The sequence below is a fragment of the Neovison vison genome, chromosome 3 (assembly GCF_020171115.1).
Source record: "Neovison vison isolate M4711 chromosome 3, ASM_NN_V1, whole genome shotgun sequence".
Lineage (NCBI taxonomy): Eukaryota > Metazoa > Chordata > Mammalia > Carnivora > Mustelidae > Neogale > Neogale vison.
Genome location: NC_058093.1, coordinates 3259143 through 3274026, shown reverse-complemented (window position 1 = coordinate 3274026; position 14884 = coordinate 3259143). Strand labels below are relative to the sequence as shown.

General features: G+C 38.8%; 1 protein-coding gene across 1 annotated transcript in view; it reads left to right on the top strand.

Annotated features, from left to right (window-relative positions):
- HIBCH (3-hydroxyisobutyryl-CoA hydrolase) overlaps positions 1-14884 on the top strand; it is a 96908-nt gene that overhangs the window by 49792 nt on the left and 32232 nt on the right. The window contains exon 7 of the mRNA XM_044241163.1: positions 5260-5338. Within this exon, the coding sequence (XP_044097098.1) occupies positions 5260-5338 (79 nt within the window). The remainder of the gene's footprint in view (positions 1-5259; positions 5339-14884) is intronic.

Genomic DNA, 14884 nt, shown 5'->3' with positions numbered 1-14884 from the left:
ATCATTATTTGCAGCAGTTCAAAGCCAGAAAACCTAACTCACTACTTATAGTAGAATAGATCAATAAGCTGTTTATTCGTCCAAAGGAATGCTGTGCGATGAAAAGTAATGGCTGCACACGTGAATGAATCTCACACAGAGCTGACTGAAAGACAAATACTATATGCTCCTTGATTCTAATTATATCGAGATAAAATCAGAAAGCATAAATCTTATTTTGTTGGAAGCCAGGGTAGTGGTTGCCTGAAGGATCGAGGGAGTAATGACTGACAGGGTACATGAAATAATTTCTGATCATTTTTCTCTACATTCTGGCTGCATGGATGTGTTAACTTTGGGGTAATTCATTGGACCTGTATACTTACCATTTGTTACTATTTGTGTATTTTTGAATGTGTATTATATGTCAATTAAGAAAAATTTTTTTAAAAGCAGAGAGAGTCAACTATCATATGGTTTCACTTGTTTGTGGAGCATAACAAATAGCATGGAGGACATAGGGAGTTAGAAAGGAGAAGGGAGTTGGGGTAAATTGGAAGGGGAGGTGGACCATGAGAGACTATGGACTCTGAAAAACAATCTGAGAGGTTTGAAGGGGCGGGGGGGTGAGAGGTTGGGGTACCAGGTGGTGGGTATTATAGAGGGCACGGATTGCATGGAGCACTGGGTGTGGTGAAAAAATAATACTGTTATGCTGAAAATAAAAAATAAATTTAATTTAAAAAGAAAAATGAGTGTGGCTGACCTGAGTGCAAGTGAGGAAAGTAGAGTATTGTAAATTCCAAGATCAGGGAGCTAGAAACGGCCCAGGCCATGGCCTTATCAGCCACAAAGAGTAATTTTGGTAATATTGTAATGGAAAGTTACTGGAGAATTTTGGGCAGGAGAAAACCTTAACCAATATACACTTAATAATCTTACTTGGCTGCTGTGTAGAGAATAGACTGTGGCAAGAATGGAAGCAAGAGCGCCAAGCCCAGGCAGGAGATCCTAGTGACTTCAGCTAGGGTCGTGACAGTGGAGATGGGAACCGTGGACCGATCCAAAGTATATTTTGGGGTCAGAGCTAGAAAGACCAGTTCATAGGTTAGATTAAGAAATTAGAAAGAGGACGATGCTGAGATTTTTGGCCTGAGAAGCTGGGTGAGTGGTGGTATTTACTGAGGGAGTAGCACATTTAAGGAAGTATCAAGAGATTTACTTCTGATGTCTGAACATTGAGAAAAGTACTAGATGTTTAAGTGGAGACATTAAGTAGGCAGCTAGATGTAAAATTCTAGAGAAATCAGGATGGGCGAAATGATTTAAATCTTTAATGTTATGGTGCTTGAGTTCCTGGGCTCTTGGAAGGCATCACGCGGAAAGAGAATCCGGAGTGAACCGAGTACAGGTCAGTGGAGTAGAGGGATGACCCTGATCACTGGTGGGGGCAGGTCGCATCTGTGTGTCAGGGAGAAGAGAAAGAGCAACTCCTGCGACGGAAGGAAGACCAGGCGAGTAGGTGTCTCAAAGTCACGTGTTTCCTGAAGTGGGGACAAGGCAGCTCCGCCACATGCTGTGAGATGCCCAGTTTGATGAGCAGAGATTCGAGTAGTGGGTTCGGCGGGATGCAGGGTCAGAGTGTTTGAGGAGAGTTAGGAATTAGAATGACATCTTACATTTGGGGAACGAGTCTGCAGAGCGTAACCATTAATAGAATAAAATTGAAGACTTTGAAGGCTTTTTCGTCTAGCAAAGGGTACCAGCTCAGATTAATGGTTAAAAAGTGTGTAACAGTAAATTTTGAAAGTTCCAAGGGGGACTTATTGTAAACAATCTATAGTGGGTTCTTTTATATAAGATGCAAAAATTAGCTCTGAATCTGCCGCAGAGTTCCTACATCCTTTTCAGTGCTGATCAGCGTTTATATTCTTAGTACCTGCAGGTGCAGTGGCTAGCATTCTTTCCAGCCTTCCTCTTAATTAAAAGGTCTTTAAAATTGGCTCTTAATGGCACTTGTGTCAAGTATCTCTTGTTCTGAAAGCTCATTATTAGTAAGTTCTTCCTAAAATCTTAGAGTCTTTGATTTCGTTCATTTTATCAGTTATGGGTGAAACAAAGTGTATTATGTAATACAAGATAACTGAATCTGTAGTTTCTACATCAAAAAATACGGGGCTCGTAAGTTTCTTTGTCTTTTGATTTCAGGAGGTAGATAAAGCTGGGCTGTTAAATGGTTCTCTTGCCAGACAAGGAATATTTCAGAAGATGTGATGGAGGGACTGGTCTGGATGAGCAGTGTTAGCAGGAGAAGGCATACGGGCAGCTTATCTTGTGTGATGCTGGAGCATGACAGGATGTAGATTGGGTTCTAATTGAAAATGTAGCAAGAGACTTTAATAACTGAAAAGAGCATGAACTTAAACAGATCCAGGAAAGAGAACGGAGCAGTTATCAGGTGCAGAGGTGAAATGGGAATCCACAGACAAAAATCAGTGGCATTGCTAGACTTCTGAAAACTGAACTAAGAGCTGTGTCTGCTGCTTTCTATAGGTTTGCTCTGTCCTCAGTGCTGTGTGCATTGGATGCAGCCTTCTTGGTTTATTCGCCGTCACCGTGTTTAACTGCTGCTCTAGCTTGGCGGTCATGTCTTTTTCAGTTCAGATTTCAAATGAGCTCTAAGCGTTGGCTGTCGTCAACTCACAGCAGCCCACCGTGTTTTAGTTTAAATACCTTAGAGTGAGAACCTTGCCCAGTGCACTTTTCGTCCTCTCCCTTTGTTCCCTGTGCCTTACAGTTCTGGTTAGCCTCGGTTAGCCTCGATCGGCTGCCCTTGGGTGCCCATCCCAACTCAGCCACTGCTCAGGGAAGGGTGAAGTCTTTGGGTATATATAGGGCAATGAATGATAAGATAGACAGTGGCCTTCTCTCGTACGTCTTTCTCACTTTAAAATTATATGATTAATTGAAACTATAAAGGCTTGAAATTTTGGAGGAAGGGCAGGAAGGCCCTGTGGTTAGTGGAATAAGCACACATATGGGAGGTGAAGTCAGAGGTAGGCTGGCCATACTGCGTAGAGCCTTGCAGGCCATGCGCAGTTTCGGGTGTATTTGTGTGTGTCCACATTTGTTCGGATATGTATTAGAGATTCATAGGGAAAAATCTGAAGGGTTACGTAACAAATTAGTAATAACTGTCTCTCTGGAAAGAGAGAGGAGGCTAGGATTGGGGTTGTGGTCAGATTTTACCTTTATATGTAAATATTTGGTAATGGGGGATATAGCCATCGTTGTTTGTGGAATTCAGTTAATTAAATGAGGTGGGTGGCAATGACCAGAGGAGGTTTGAAGCAGGGCCAGTCCATGAGGCCTGAAGCTGTGCAGCCCCAGGGAGACAGTTCTGAGCTCTAGGATTCAAAAGAAGAAAGTTGGAGAACTGGGGATCCAGTCCAGCTCTTAAGTTCTTAGCAGGATATTCCTGAGCATTAATAACTTACAGCTACAATGTGATAAACTAAAAGTGGAGAGAATATGAACCAAGGACTTCCAAAATCATAAAGCAGTCCTAAAACTAGTAGTGCTTTCTTCATTAAAATTCGTAAGATTTCCTAATCTTGAAGTATATACAGTTGAATTGGGCTCAGCATTGCCAGTTGGCTGTGTCATCATAGAACTCCTATGACATGATATTTGCCTGTACGAAGACTATCAAACATTGTGGATTTAACTTATAAGTGTTAACACTAAGAGATGTAGGTAGTGGCTGAAAAATTCTATTCACTTTCTTGTTTATTTACATGGTCTTCTAAAATTTAAGCTTAGTGCATATAACATGTAAAATTTATAAGAAATGTGTGTGTGTTAGTGTTTCTTAAGAGGTTTTAAAGTTTCAAGAAGGTTTATATTTTATTACTCTTAAAGATTTTATTTTTAAGTGATCTCTAGATTTTTATAAGTAATTTTTATAAGTTTATAAAATTTACAAGAACTTTGTGTGTGTTTTTGTGACATAAGAAGGTTTTAAAGTTTCAAGAACCCTTAAGTAATCTCTACACCCAACGTGGGAAAAGTTTCAAGAACTTTTATTTATTTATTTTTTAATTTATTTACTTGACAGAGAGAAATCACAAGTAGACAGAGAGGCAGGCAGAGAGACAGAGAGGGAAGCAGGCTCCCTGCTGAGCAGAGAGCCCGATGCGGGACTCGATCCCAGGACCCTGAGATCATGACCTGAGCCGAAAGCAGCGGCTTAACCCACTGAGCCACCCAGGCGCCCCAGTTTCAAGAACTTTTAAATGGCTGAACTGAGTATGAAAACACTTGAAAGAGTTGATGAAATTTGATGAAAGATTAAAAGAACCAGATAGAAATGAGGCCCGTCTATTTAATGCTTAGAGACCTCTGAAGGGCCTGATACCGCTCTAAACACTTTATATGTTTTAACTCATTTAATACTATGCTGACAAAGACTATACTGGTTAAAAAGGATCAAGAATGAGAACAACTGAAGTAGTCTAACAGAAGTTCCGAGGAATGAGCAAAGAATGTAATACAGGGACAGCTTTCGTAGTGTGAGCACTGCTGTTAACTGGGCACTTGGTCCTCACGCGTATACTCTTACTCATTTTACTCCACTGTGTTTTTTTTCAAATATGTTTATTCAAAGCTTGCGTTAAGTTTACCCTTTTCAGTGACATTTAACAAAGTAGAGATAGACTTCCAGCCAAATCTTACCTTCTAAAACTTGAGTTTCATAATCAGTTTTTAAGAGGTTGTACATTTGACCCTGGTAAATGTTGTATCTGAGAAAGATGATGTTACTAATGTTGGGAACTACGTAATAAATGATGAAACACGTGAATATGTGTGTTAATATGCTAGTCGAGACCACTGAAATGAGCTACAATAGCTTGGTTGTGCTCTTTTGATGACCGGTTCCACCGGTGGCAATAGTCACCGGTGCTGGGAACAGTCACTGTTCTGTCATGCCGTACTGGATCTGAAGTAGAGGGAAGGGGGAAGAGGATACTAAGCAAAACACGAAATGCTGATTGAAGACATCTTAGCTAAAACAATCTCTTCCAGATACCGGCAACACCCATATATTTTTGTCCAGCACTCCTAAGTTATGTACTTTAAGGTTTTTCTCCAGTGTATCTCCTAAAAGAAATTCTTGTAGAATATACAGATAGTTTAGTTGGTTTAAAATGTTTATGTGTGTGTGAGTTTGCATATACTTTTTACAGTATCTTTAAACAACTTTTTGCCTTATTTTCCTAGGGAGTTGGTCTCTCAGTTCATGGGCAATTCCGAGTGGCTACTGAAAAGTCTCTTTTTGCGATGCCAGAAACAGCAATAGGTAAAACCCCCAATTTTTCATAATTACTTTCAGAATTATCTTTGGATGCATTTCAGATTACACTGTTGTTAAAGGAATTGATGGAATCTTACTGAGATATAGCAATGAAAGAATCCTTAAAAAGAAATTAGGAAGATAACTGAAAGTTATATTAACTTAGTAGTCATATCCAAAAACACAAAAGAAAAGAATATTTAACTGGTAACACTAGCGCACTAGTTGTTAGGAGAAAATGGTCTTGTTTTCAGATCTACAATCCATTTTTATTTTATTATTATTATTATTTTTTTTGAGAGAGAGAGTGTGTCACAGGTGTGGAGGTGGCGGGGCAGAGGGAGAGAGAATCCCAAGCAGGCTCCACGCTCAGCTCGATCTCTCATCCCTGAGACCATGACCTGAGCAAAATCAGTAGATGGACACTTAACCAACTGAGCCACCCAGGTGCCCCCATTTTGAAATTTTTGTTCATGCTGTGAAATATGGATCAAAGATATAGATCAAATTTTATGATTCTGCACATAGAGATATAGGCATTCACACACTACATTTTGAAAAAGCTGTTGTTTCTCCACTGATGGCTTTTGTGCCTTGGTATGTGTTATATTGGTGCCAACACGACAGTCTTGATTACTGTTGCTTAATAGTAGAAATCAGGTAGCGATAATTCTCCCATTTTGTTGTTTCCCACAAGTTATATTAGCTATAAAGATCCTTTGTATTTCAATATGAATTTCTGAGTCAGTTTGTCAATTTCAACTTAAAAAGTCTGCTAGGATTTCGATTAGGATTGTCTAAAATTTAAGGAGAATTGACAACAATATAGAATCTTCGACCTGAGAGCAAGGTATGTCTCCCATTTATTTAGGTCTTCTTTAATATCTCTAAGCCAAGTTTTGTAGTTTATAGGTCTTACATACCCTTTGTCAGATTTTTCCTTATCTATTTCATATTGTTTGTTACTATTTTAAAAATTCATTTCTGACTTTTAGTTACGAGTATAGAGAAATACCACTTATTTTTTTAATGAAGCATAATTGACATACAGTATCTTAGTTTAAGGTGTACATCATAGTGATTCTATACTTTTATACATCACAGAATGATTCCCACAAGAAGTCTAGAGTCAACTGTCACCATGCAAAGCTATTATATTGTTGACTCTGTTTCCTACACTGTAGATTTTATCTCCATGACTTACTTATTTTGTAAGTGAAAGTTTGTACTGTTTAATCTCCTTCATCTGTTTTGCTTGCCCTCAATCCATCCCCATTGTGTTAACTGAAAGTTTGTTTCCTATATTTCTGTTTTGTTTTGTTTTTTAGATTCTACACATAAATGAAATCACATGGTATTTGTCCTCTGATTTATTTCACTTAGCATAATACCTCTAGCTCTATCCATACTGTTACAAATGGCAAGAGTTCATTCCTTTTTTGTGGTAAAGTAATATTCCATTGTATGTGCATGTGTACCACATCTTTTTTATCCCTTCTTCTGTTGATGGACACTTCGGTTGCTTCCATGTCTTGGCTAATGCTGCAGTGAACATAGCGGCAAATGTATTTCCCTGAATTGGTATTTTTATATTTTTTCTGATATATACCCAGAAGCGGAATAGCTGGATTATGTGGTAGTTCTGTTTTTAATTTTTTGAGGAACCCCAATACTTTCCACAGTGGCTGCACGAATTTCTATTCCCACCAGCAGTACATGAGGGTTCTCTTTTGTCCACATCCTTACCAACAGTAGTTTTTGGCTTTTTTGAGGATAGCCAATCTGACAGGTGTGAGGTGGTATCTTGTTGTGCTTTTCCTATAAAATTTTATTTCACTTTTTAAATTAAGTTTTTATTTTAATTCCAATAAAGTTAATGTACAATGTTATATTAGTTTCAGGTGTATCATATATTGATTTAATACTTCCATACATCACCCAGTATTTCAGTACTCAGCACAAGTAGCCTCCTAAATCCATCCCTAAAACCCACCAATTATTTTATCCATCCCCCATCCACCTCCTCTCTGGTAACCACCAGTTTGTTCTCTGTAGTTGAGTCTGTTTCTTGGTTTGTCTCTCTCTCTCTTTTTCCTTTGCCCATTTGTTTTTTAAACTCTACATATGAGAGAGAACATATGGTGCTTGTCTTTCTGTGACTCACTTATTTTGCTTAGCATTATACTCTCTAGCTCCATCCATGTCATTACAAATGGCAAGGTTTCATTCCTTTTTATGGCTGAATAGTCCTCTGTGTGCGTGTGTGTGTGTGAGTGTGTGTGTGTGTGATCTCTCTATCCATTCATCTATCAATGGACATTTGGGCTGCTTCCACTATTTGACTATTGTAAATAATGCTGCTATAAACATAGGGGTACATATATCCCATCAAATTAGTGTTTTTGTATTTTGGGGGGTAAATTCCCAGTAGTACAAATACTGGATTATAGGGTAATTCTATTTTTAACTTTTTGAGGAACCCCCATACTGTTTTCCACAGTGGCTGTACCAGTTTGTATTCCTACCAACAGTGCAAGAGGGTTCCATTTTCTCCACATCCTTGCCAACGCTTGTTTCTTGTATTTTTGATTTTAACCATTCTGTGGGGTGGTATCTCATTGTAGTTTTGATTTGTATTTCCCTGATGATAAGTGATGTCGAGCATCTTTTCATGTGTCTGTTGGCCACCTGGATGTCTTTGGAGAAATGTCTGTTCATGTCTTCTCATTTTTAATTGGATTATTTGTTTTTTTGGGGTGTTGAGTTGTATAAGTTCTTCATATATTTTGGGTACTAATCCCTCATCACATATGTCATTTGCAAATATCCTTTCTCATTCAGTAGGGTGCCTATTAGTTTTGTTGATTATTTAAATGTCTTCTCCCATTTAGGAGGTTTCTTTCAGTTTTGTTGTTTCCTTCACTGTGCAGAAGCTTTTTATTTTGATGTAGTTCCAATAGTTTAATTTTTGCTTTTATTTCCCCTTCCTCAGGAGATATATCTAGAACAATGTTGTTATGGCTGATGTCAGAGAAATTACTGCCTATGCTCTCTTGTAGGATTTTTATGGTTTCAGGTCTCACATTTAGGTCCTTAATCCATTTTGTGTGTGGTGTAAGAAAGTGGTCCTGTTTTGCTCTTTTGTGTGTTGCCGTTCAGTTTTCCTAATGCCACTTATTAAAGAGACTGTCTTTTCCCCATTGTATTTTTTCCTTCATTCTTGGAGATAAATTGACCATTTATGTGTGGTTTTATTTCTGAGCTCTCTATTCTATTGCATTGATCTATGTGTCTGTTGTTGTGTGAGTACCATACTGTTTTATTTTGTATAGTTTTGTAGTACAGTTGGAAATCAAGGAGCATGATACAACTTGTTGAATTATATGGATGTTGAATTATATGATACAACTGTCTTATGGAGTTTCCCTCTTATGTGACTTTGTCTTTCTCTTGCTGCTTTTAAGGTTCTTTATTTTTAAGTTTTGTTACTTTTAATTATTATGTCTTGGTGTGGGTCTCTTTGGGTTCATCTTGTTTGGGACTTTCTTTGATTCTAGGACTGGATGTCTGTTTCCTTTCCTGGGTTAGGGAAGTTTACAGCCATTATTTCCTCAAATAAGTTTTCTGCCCCTTTCTCTTCTCCTAGGTCCCTATAATGTAAATAATATGTACACTTGATGTTTTCATCTCTAAAGCTCCCCTCAATTTTTTAAAATTATTTTTTCTTTTTGTTTTTCTGATTAGGTAATTTCTACTATTCTATCTGCCAAATGCAGATTTGTCCTTCTGTATCATTTCAGTTATTTTTCACCTCTGGTTCTTGTATTTTCTCTTTGTAGAATTTCCTTCGTTCTTAAGTGCAGTGAGCATCTTTACGACTAATACTTTGAAATCTTTATCAGGTGCTTTATCTGATAAATTACTTACCTCTGTTTCCTTAATGTTCCCCCCCCCAGGTTTTTTTCTTCTTTGTTTGGAACATCTTCCTCGGTCTCCTCATTTTGTTTGACTTTCTGTGTTTGTTTCTGTGCATCAGAATAGCTACCTACCTCTCTCAGTCTTGAAGGCGTGACCTTGAGCAGGAGCATCCTCTATGTAGACTGGTAAGCCTGGCAGCATTTGGCTAGTTGGAGCTGGAGCAGGGCTGGGCTGAGAGTATGCTGCTCTGGGGTTACCTTGACAGGACACCTGCAGCTGGGGTGGGTACCTTTAGCAGACAGCTAGAATGTGTGTGGGCTAGGGATCTGAGACTTGCTAGGGCAGTCCTAGTAGGTTGGCTAGAGTGCCCAGACCCTACTCCTGTCTGCACTGTGAAGGTGGATTGGTGGAGGGGGCGAGGGAGGGTGGAATATAAAATATGGTGCTTGTTGACACCTCTGACCCCAGAGATTTCCAGCCTGAGAGTCCCTGCCCATTTGGTGGATGTTGTAGGGTTAGTAAGTAGATTTTCATCACTTACATTCTAATTGCTCTTTAAACAGCTGTGTTTGTTTCATTTTTTTTTTTCCTCCACTGTGGGTGAGTTTGTGCAGGGGCCCCTCACTGATGTCCCTCCTTACCATAAGGCATTACATTGGGTATGGTTTCCTGTGGTTACTGTCTGTATCTCCATCTCTCCTGCTGTTGTATATGTGGTTCCCCCATAATTTTTTTTGTGCAGAAGCTGTTCAGTTAGTTCTTTTTCAACAGGAATTGCTCTACATGTAGATGTAGATTTACTGTGTCTGTGGAAGAAGGTGAATTCAGGATCTTCCTAAGCTACCATCTTGGACTGCCACCTGAAGTACAATTGATTGTGTATTGACTTTGTGGCCTACAAACTTCCTAATTCATTTATTAGTTAGTTCTGGTAGATTTTTTTTGTAGATTGTATTATATTTTTTATATAAATAATTACATCATTTGCAAATAAAGTCACGTTTACATTTTCCTTTCCAATCTGGATACTCTTTATTTTCCTTAATACCCTGGGTAGAACTCCCATTACAATGTTGAACAGAGGTGACTGGGGGCATTCTTGTCTTCTTCTTGATCTTAGGGAAAACATTCAGTCCTTCAAATAAGTGGGAAGTTAAGTGTAAGTTTTTCGTAGCTACACTTTATCAGGATGAAGATGTTTTCTTCTATTCCGGAATTGCTGAGGGTTTTTATTAGGAATGGATTTTGAATCTAAAAAGCCAAAACTTTTTCTGCATCAGTTGGTTTTTCTTTTTTAGTTAATGGTGAATTGCTTTGACTGATTTTTCAACATTAAACTAGCCTTGCATTCCAGGGATAAATCTCTCTCAGGTATGAGGTATTATATTTTTTATATGTTGTTAGGTTTGAGATACTCAAATTTTATTTGGAATTTTTGCATCTGTGTTCATGAAAGACATTGGTTTGTGGTTTTCTTATAATGTCCTTGCTTCCTTCTGGTATGGGGGTAATGCTGGCATCATTTTCTGGAGGAATATCTAGAATTGGTATAATTTTTTCTGTGTTTGGTAGAATTCATCAATGAAGCCATCTAGACCTGAAATTTTCTTTGGCAGAAGGTTTTCAACCATAAATTCAAAGTCTTTAATATATGTAGGGCTATTCAAATTATCTATTTCTTGTACAAACTTAGGTAAGGTGCATCTTTTAAGAAATTTGTCCAATTTATTAGCATAATGTTTTTCATAAAGTGAAAACTTTTTGTGGGGGACACAACTCAGTCCATAAAAGGGATTTTTCAGCATATAGATCAGCAAGCCATAATGCTAAGGAACTGTGTGTGTAGGAATGGCCTAAGATCAAGGCTAGGCATAATAGCATGTAGAGGTCAGGCAAAGGAAGTAGACCCAGCAAGGGGGAATGGAAAGAAGCAGCCATTGAGACAGGGGCAAAAAGAGAGAATGTTGTTCCCAGAACAGAGGAACGTATTTCAGGACAGAATGTGTTTTCACTTGGGCAGAGGGCTACTGAGGCTGTAGGGCAGGTAGTATATAGTGTAGAATGCATGTAGAGTGTACAGTGTTGGGGAACTGAAAGAAGAACAGAGTGGCTGGAATGTGGTAAATGAGTAGTAAGAGATATACTTGAGAAAGTGGTTGGGGGCCTTGAAGACTCTCATAAAGTATTGGTTTTAATCTAAGAGAAATAGTTATGGAAGAGTTTTAAGCAGTAGAAGGCAAAACTCTTATGAAGATCTGTGTTATTAAAAAGATCACTCTGGCTAGTGTATGGAGAAATTTCAGGAGAAGGGATCAGTAGGTCATAATCACTGGGGCGTGTTAAAAGGGTGGTATGAGAAGGTGTCAGAACTGGATGGTTGTGCACTTTTTGAGGTAAGTGATACTAGAAGAGAGATGATAGGAAGTAATGAATTCAAATTTAGAACTATCTTGTTTGAGGTGCTATGAGATACGTACAGTAGAATGCTGCTAATTTTTTCAAGTCTAGGAATGTTTTGGCAAGTAGAACTGGAAAGAATTTGGGTGCTTGTATTTTTATCTCAATTTCATTAAATGAAGCAATCTTAGAATAGATATCTGGATTATAAAACTAGAGGATCACAGTTGTTTAAGGACCTCTTAAATACAAAGAATTCATATACTGGCATGTATTTGCATATATGCTATTTTGGTTGTTACCAGTAGAGGGAATAAGGGAATTTAAAAAAAAGAAAAGGTGGCTAAGAAAAGAGTAAATGCAAGTGATTTTATTAAGTATAAACATTCTTGGTGTAGGACTAAAGATTATTGCATCACTTTAAATATCTTGAATGCTAGGGAGGAGTCAATATGGCGGAGAAGTAGCAGACTGAGACGACATCAGGTAGCAGAAGATCAGCTAGATAGTTTATCAGACCATTTCGAACACCTACAAATCCAACAGGGGGTCGAAGAGAAGAAGAGCAGCAATTCTAGAAATAGAAAATCGACCACTTTCTGAAAGGTAGGACTTGTGGAAAATGTGAATCCAAAGCAGTGGGAAGATAGACCACGGGGTGGGGGCGGGGGGCTGGCTCCCGGCAAGTGGCGGAGCAACGGTGCACAAAACAGGACTTTTTAAAAGTCTGCTCCACAGAGGGACATCATTCCAGAGGCTAAGCAGGAGTGGAGCCCTAGCGGGGACAGTGTGGTCTCAGGTCCCACTGGGTCACCAGAGGATTGGGGGTGTCTGAGTGCCACAGAGCTCACAGGTATTAGAGCAGGGAAGCCGGCTACAGATATGGAGCCCAGGAGTGAGCTCTCAGCTCGGGGTTACCTTAAACTGTGATCCATGGCACAGTGAGGCCTCTGCTCCTTGAGCAGGGATCCCACAAGTGGCAGATACGGGGAGACCTTCCAGGACGAGCAGCAGTGATCTGCTGGGTTTGGAGACTTCAGGCGGGGCTGTGTGCCAGAAACAAGAGACGTTTGCTCACAGGCTGGGTGAGCTCAGCGCATGGCTGGAGACCAGGGAGACAGGAGTGATTGAGAGCCTTGAGAGCTTTTCTCTGCGGAGTGGGACCCTGAGCTTTCGGCTCCTCTGGGCCAGAGAGTGGGAGGCCACCTTTTCATTCCCATCATCTAGAATTCTACAGAAAGCGGAAAGCATTCAGGGAACAAAAGCTCCCGAGAGCGAACCTGAGCAGATTACTTAGCCAGGCCCCTGGCAAGGGTGGTACAATTCTGCCTCGACAAAAACATTTGAGATTCACTGTAACAAGCACCTCCCCAGAAGATCAGCAAGAAATCCAGCCAAGACCAAGCTCACTTATCAAGGAAAACAGTGGAATTCCAGAGGAGGAGAAAGCAAAGCATGGAATTCATGGCTTTCTCCCCATTATTCTTTAGCCTTGCAAAGTTAATTAATTTTTTTTAATTTTATTTTTTTCTTATTCTAATTTTTTTAAACTTTTACTCTTTCCACTTTTAATGTTTTTAAACTAGTTTATCTTAACAGTAGCTTTCATAAAAAATAAAAATCTTTTTGAACCTTCATTATTATAGTCATAGTTTATCCTTCATGTATCTAACTTTACTTTTTGTATACACATAGAGTTTTTTCCTTCTAAAAAATTTTGGGATACAACTTCTTCTAATAGATCAAAATATACCCTAAATCTAGCACAGGACTTTGTTCTAGTCTTCAGCCTGAGAAAATTCTCTCCACTTTCTTTTTCTTTCTTTTCCCAACCAACTTATCTTATCAACTCCTTTTTTAGAATTTTTAAAAAGATTTTCATCTTTACAGTCATATTCCATCCCTTCATTGTATTTACCTTTATTTGTGTGTGTGTGTGTGTGTGTGTGTGTATACACACACACATATATTTTTCTTTCTTTAAAATTTTGGGAAGTAATTTCTTCTCAGAGACCAAAGTACTCCCAGAATTAGGTGGGTGGCTCTGTACTATTCACCAGTCTAATATCTATATTTTCTTCTTCTTTTTTAAAAAAATTTTTTTTAACTTTTTACCCCCTTTCTTCCCCCCCACGATTTGGGGTCTTTTCTGATTTGGTTAACACACATTTCTATGGGATCTTTGCCACCCTTTTAGTATTTTATTTTCTCCTTCATATATTCTTAATCTGGATAAAATGACAAGACGGAAAAACTCACCACAAAAAAAAGAACAAGAGGCAGTACCAAAGGCTAGGGACCTAATCAATATAGACATTAGTAACATGTCACATCTAGAGTTCAGAATGACGATTCTCAAGGTGCAAGCTTGGCTTGAAAAAGGCGTGGAAGATATTAGAGAAAGCCTGTCTGGAGAAATAAAAGTCCTTTCTGGAGAAATAAGAGAACTAAAATCTAACCAAGCTGAAATCAAAAAAGCTATTAGTGAGGTGCAATCAAAAATTAAAAAAAAAAAATCAAAAGCAGGCTCTTACTGCTAGGATAAATGAGGCAGAAGAGAGAATTAGTGATACAGAAGACCAAATCATGGAGAATAAAGAAGCTGACCACAATAGAGACAGAAAACTATTGGACCACGGGAGGAAAATTTGAGAGATAAGCGATACCATAAGATGAAACATTAGAATAATTGGGATTCCAGAAGAAGAGAGAGAGGGGAGAGCAAAAGGTATATTGGAGCAAATTATTGTAGAGAATTTCCCCAATATGGCAAAGGGAACAAGCATCAAAATCCAGGAGGCACAGAGAACGCCCCTCAAAATCAATAAGAACAGGTCCACACCCCATCATCTAATAGTGAAACTTACAAGTCTTAGTGACAAAGAGAAAATCCTGAAAGCAGCCCTGGACAAGGAGTCTGTAACATACATGGTAACAATATTAGATTGGCAGCAGACTTACTCACAGAGACCTGGCAGGCCAGAAAGAACTGGCATGATATATTCAGAGCACTAAATGAGAAAAACATGCAGCCAAGAATACTAGATCCAGCTAGGATATTATTGAAAATCAGAGATATAAAAAGCTTCCAGGATAAAAACTGAAAGAATTTGTAAACACCAAACCAGCTCTACAGGAGATATTGAAAGGGGTCTGCTAAGCAAAGAGACAGCCTCAAAGTCGTAGACCACGAAAGAATGGAGACAATATACAGTAACAGTCACCTTACAGGCACTA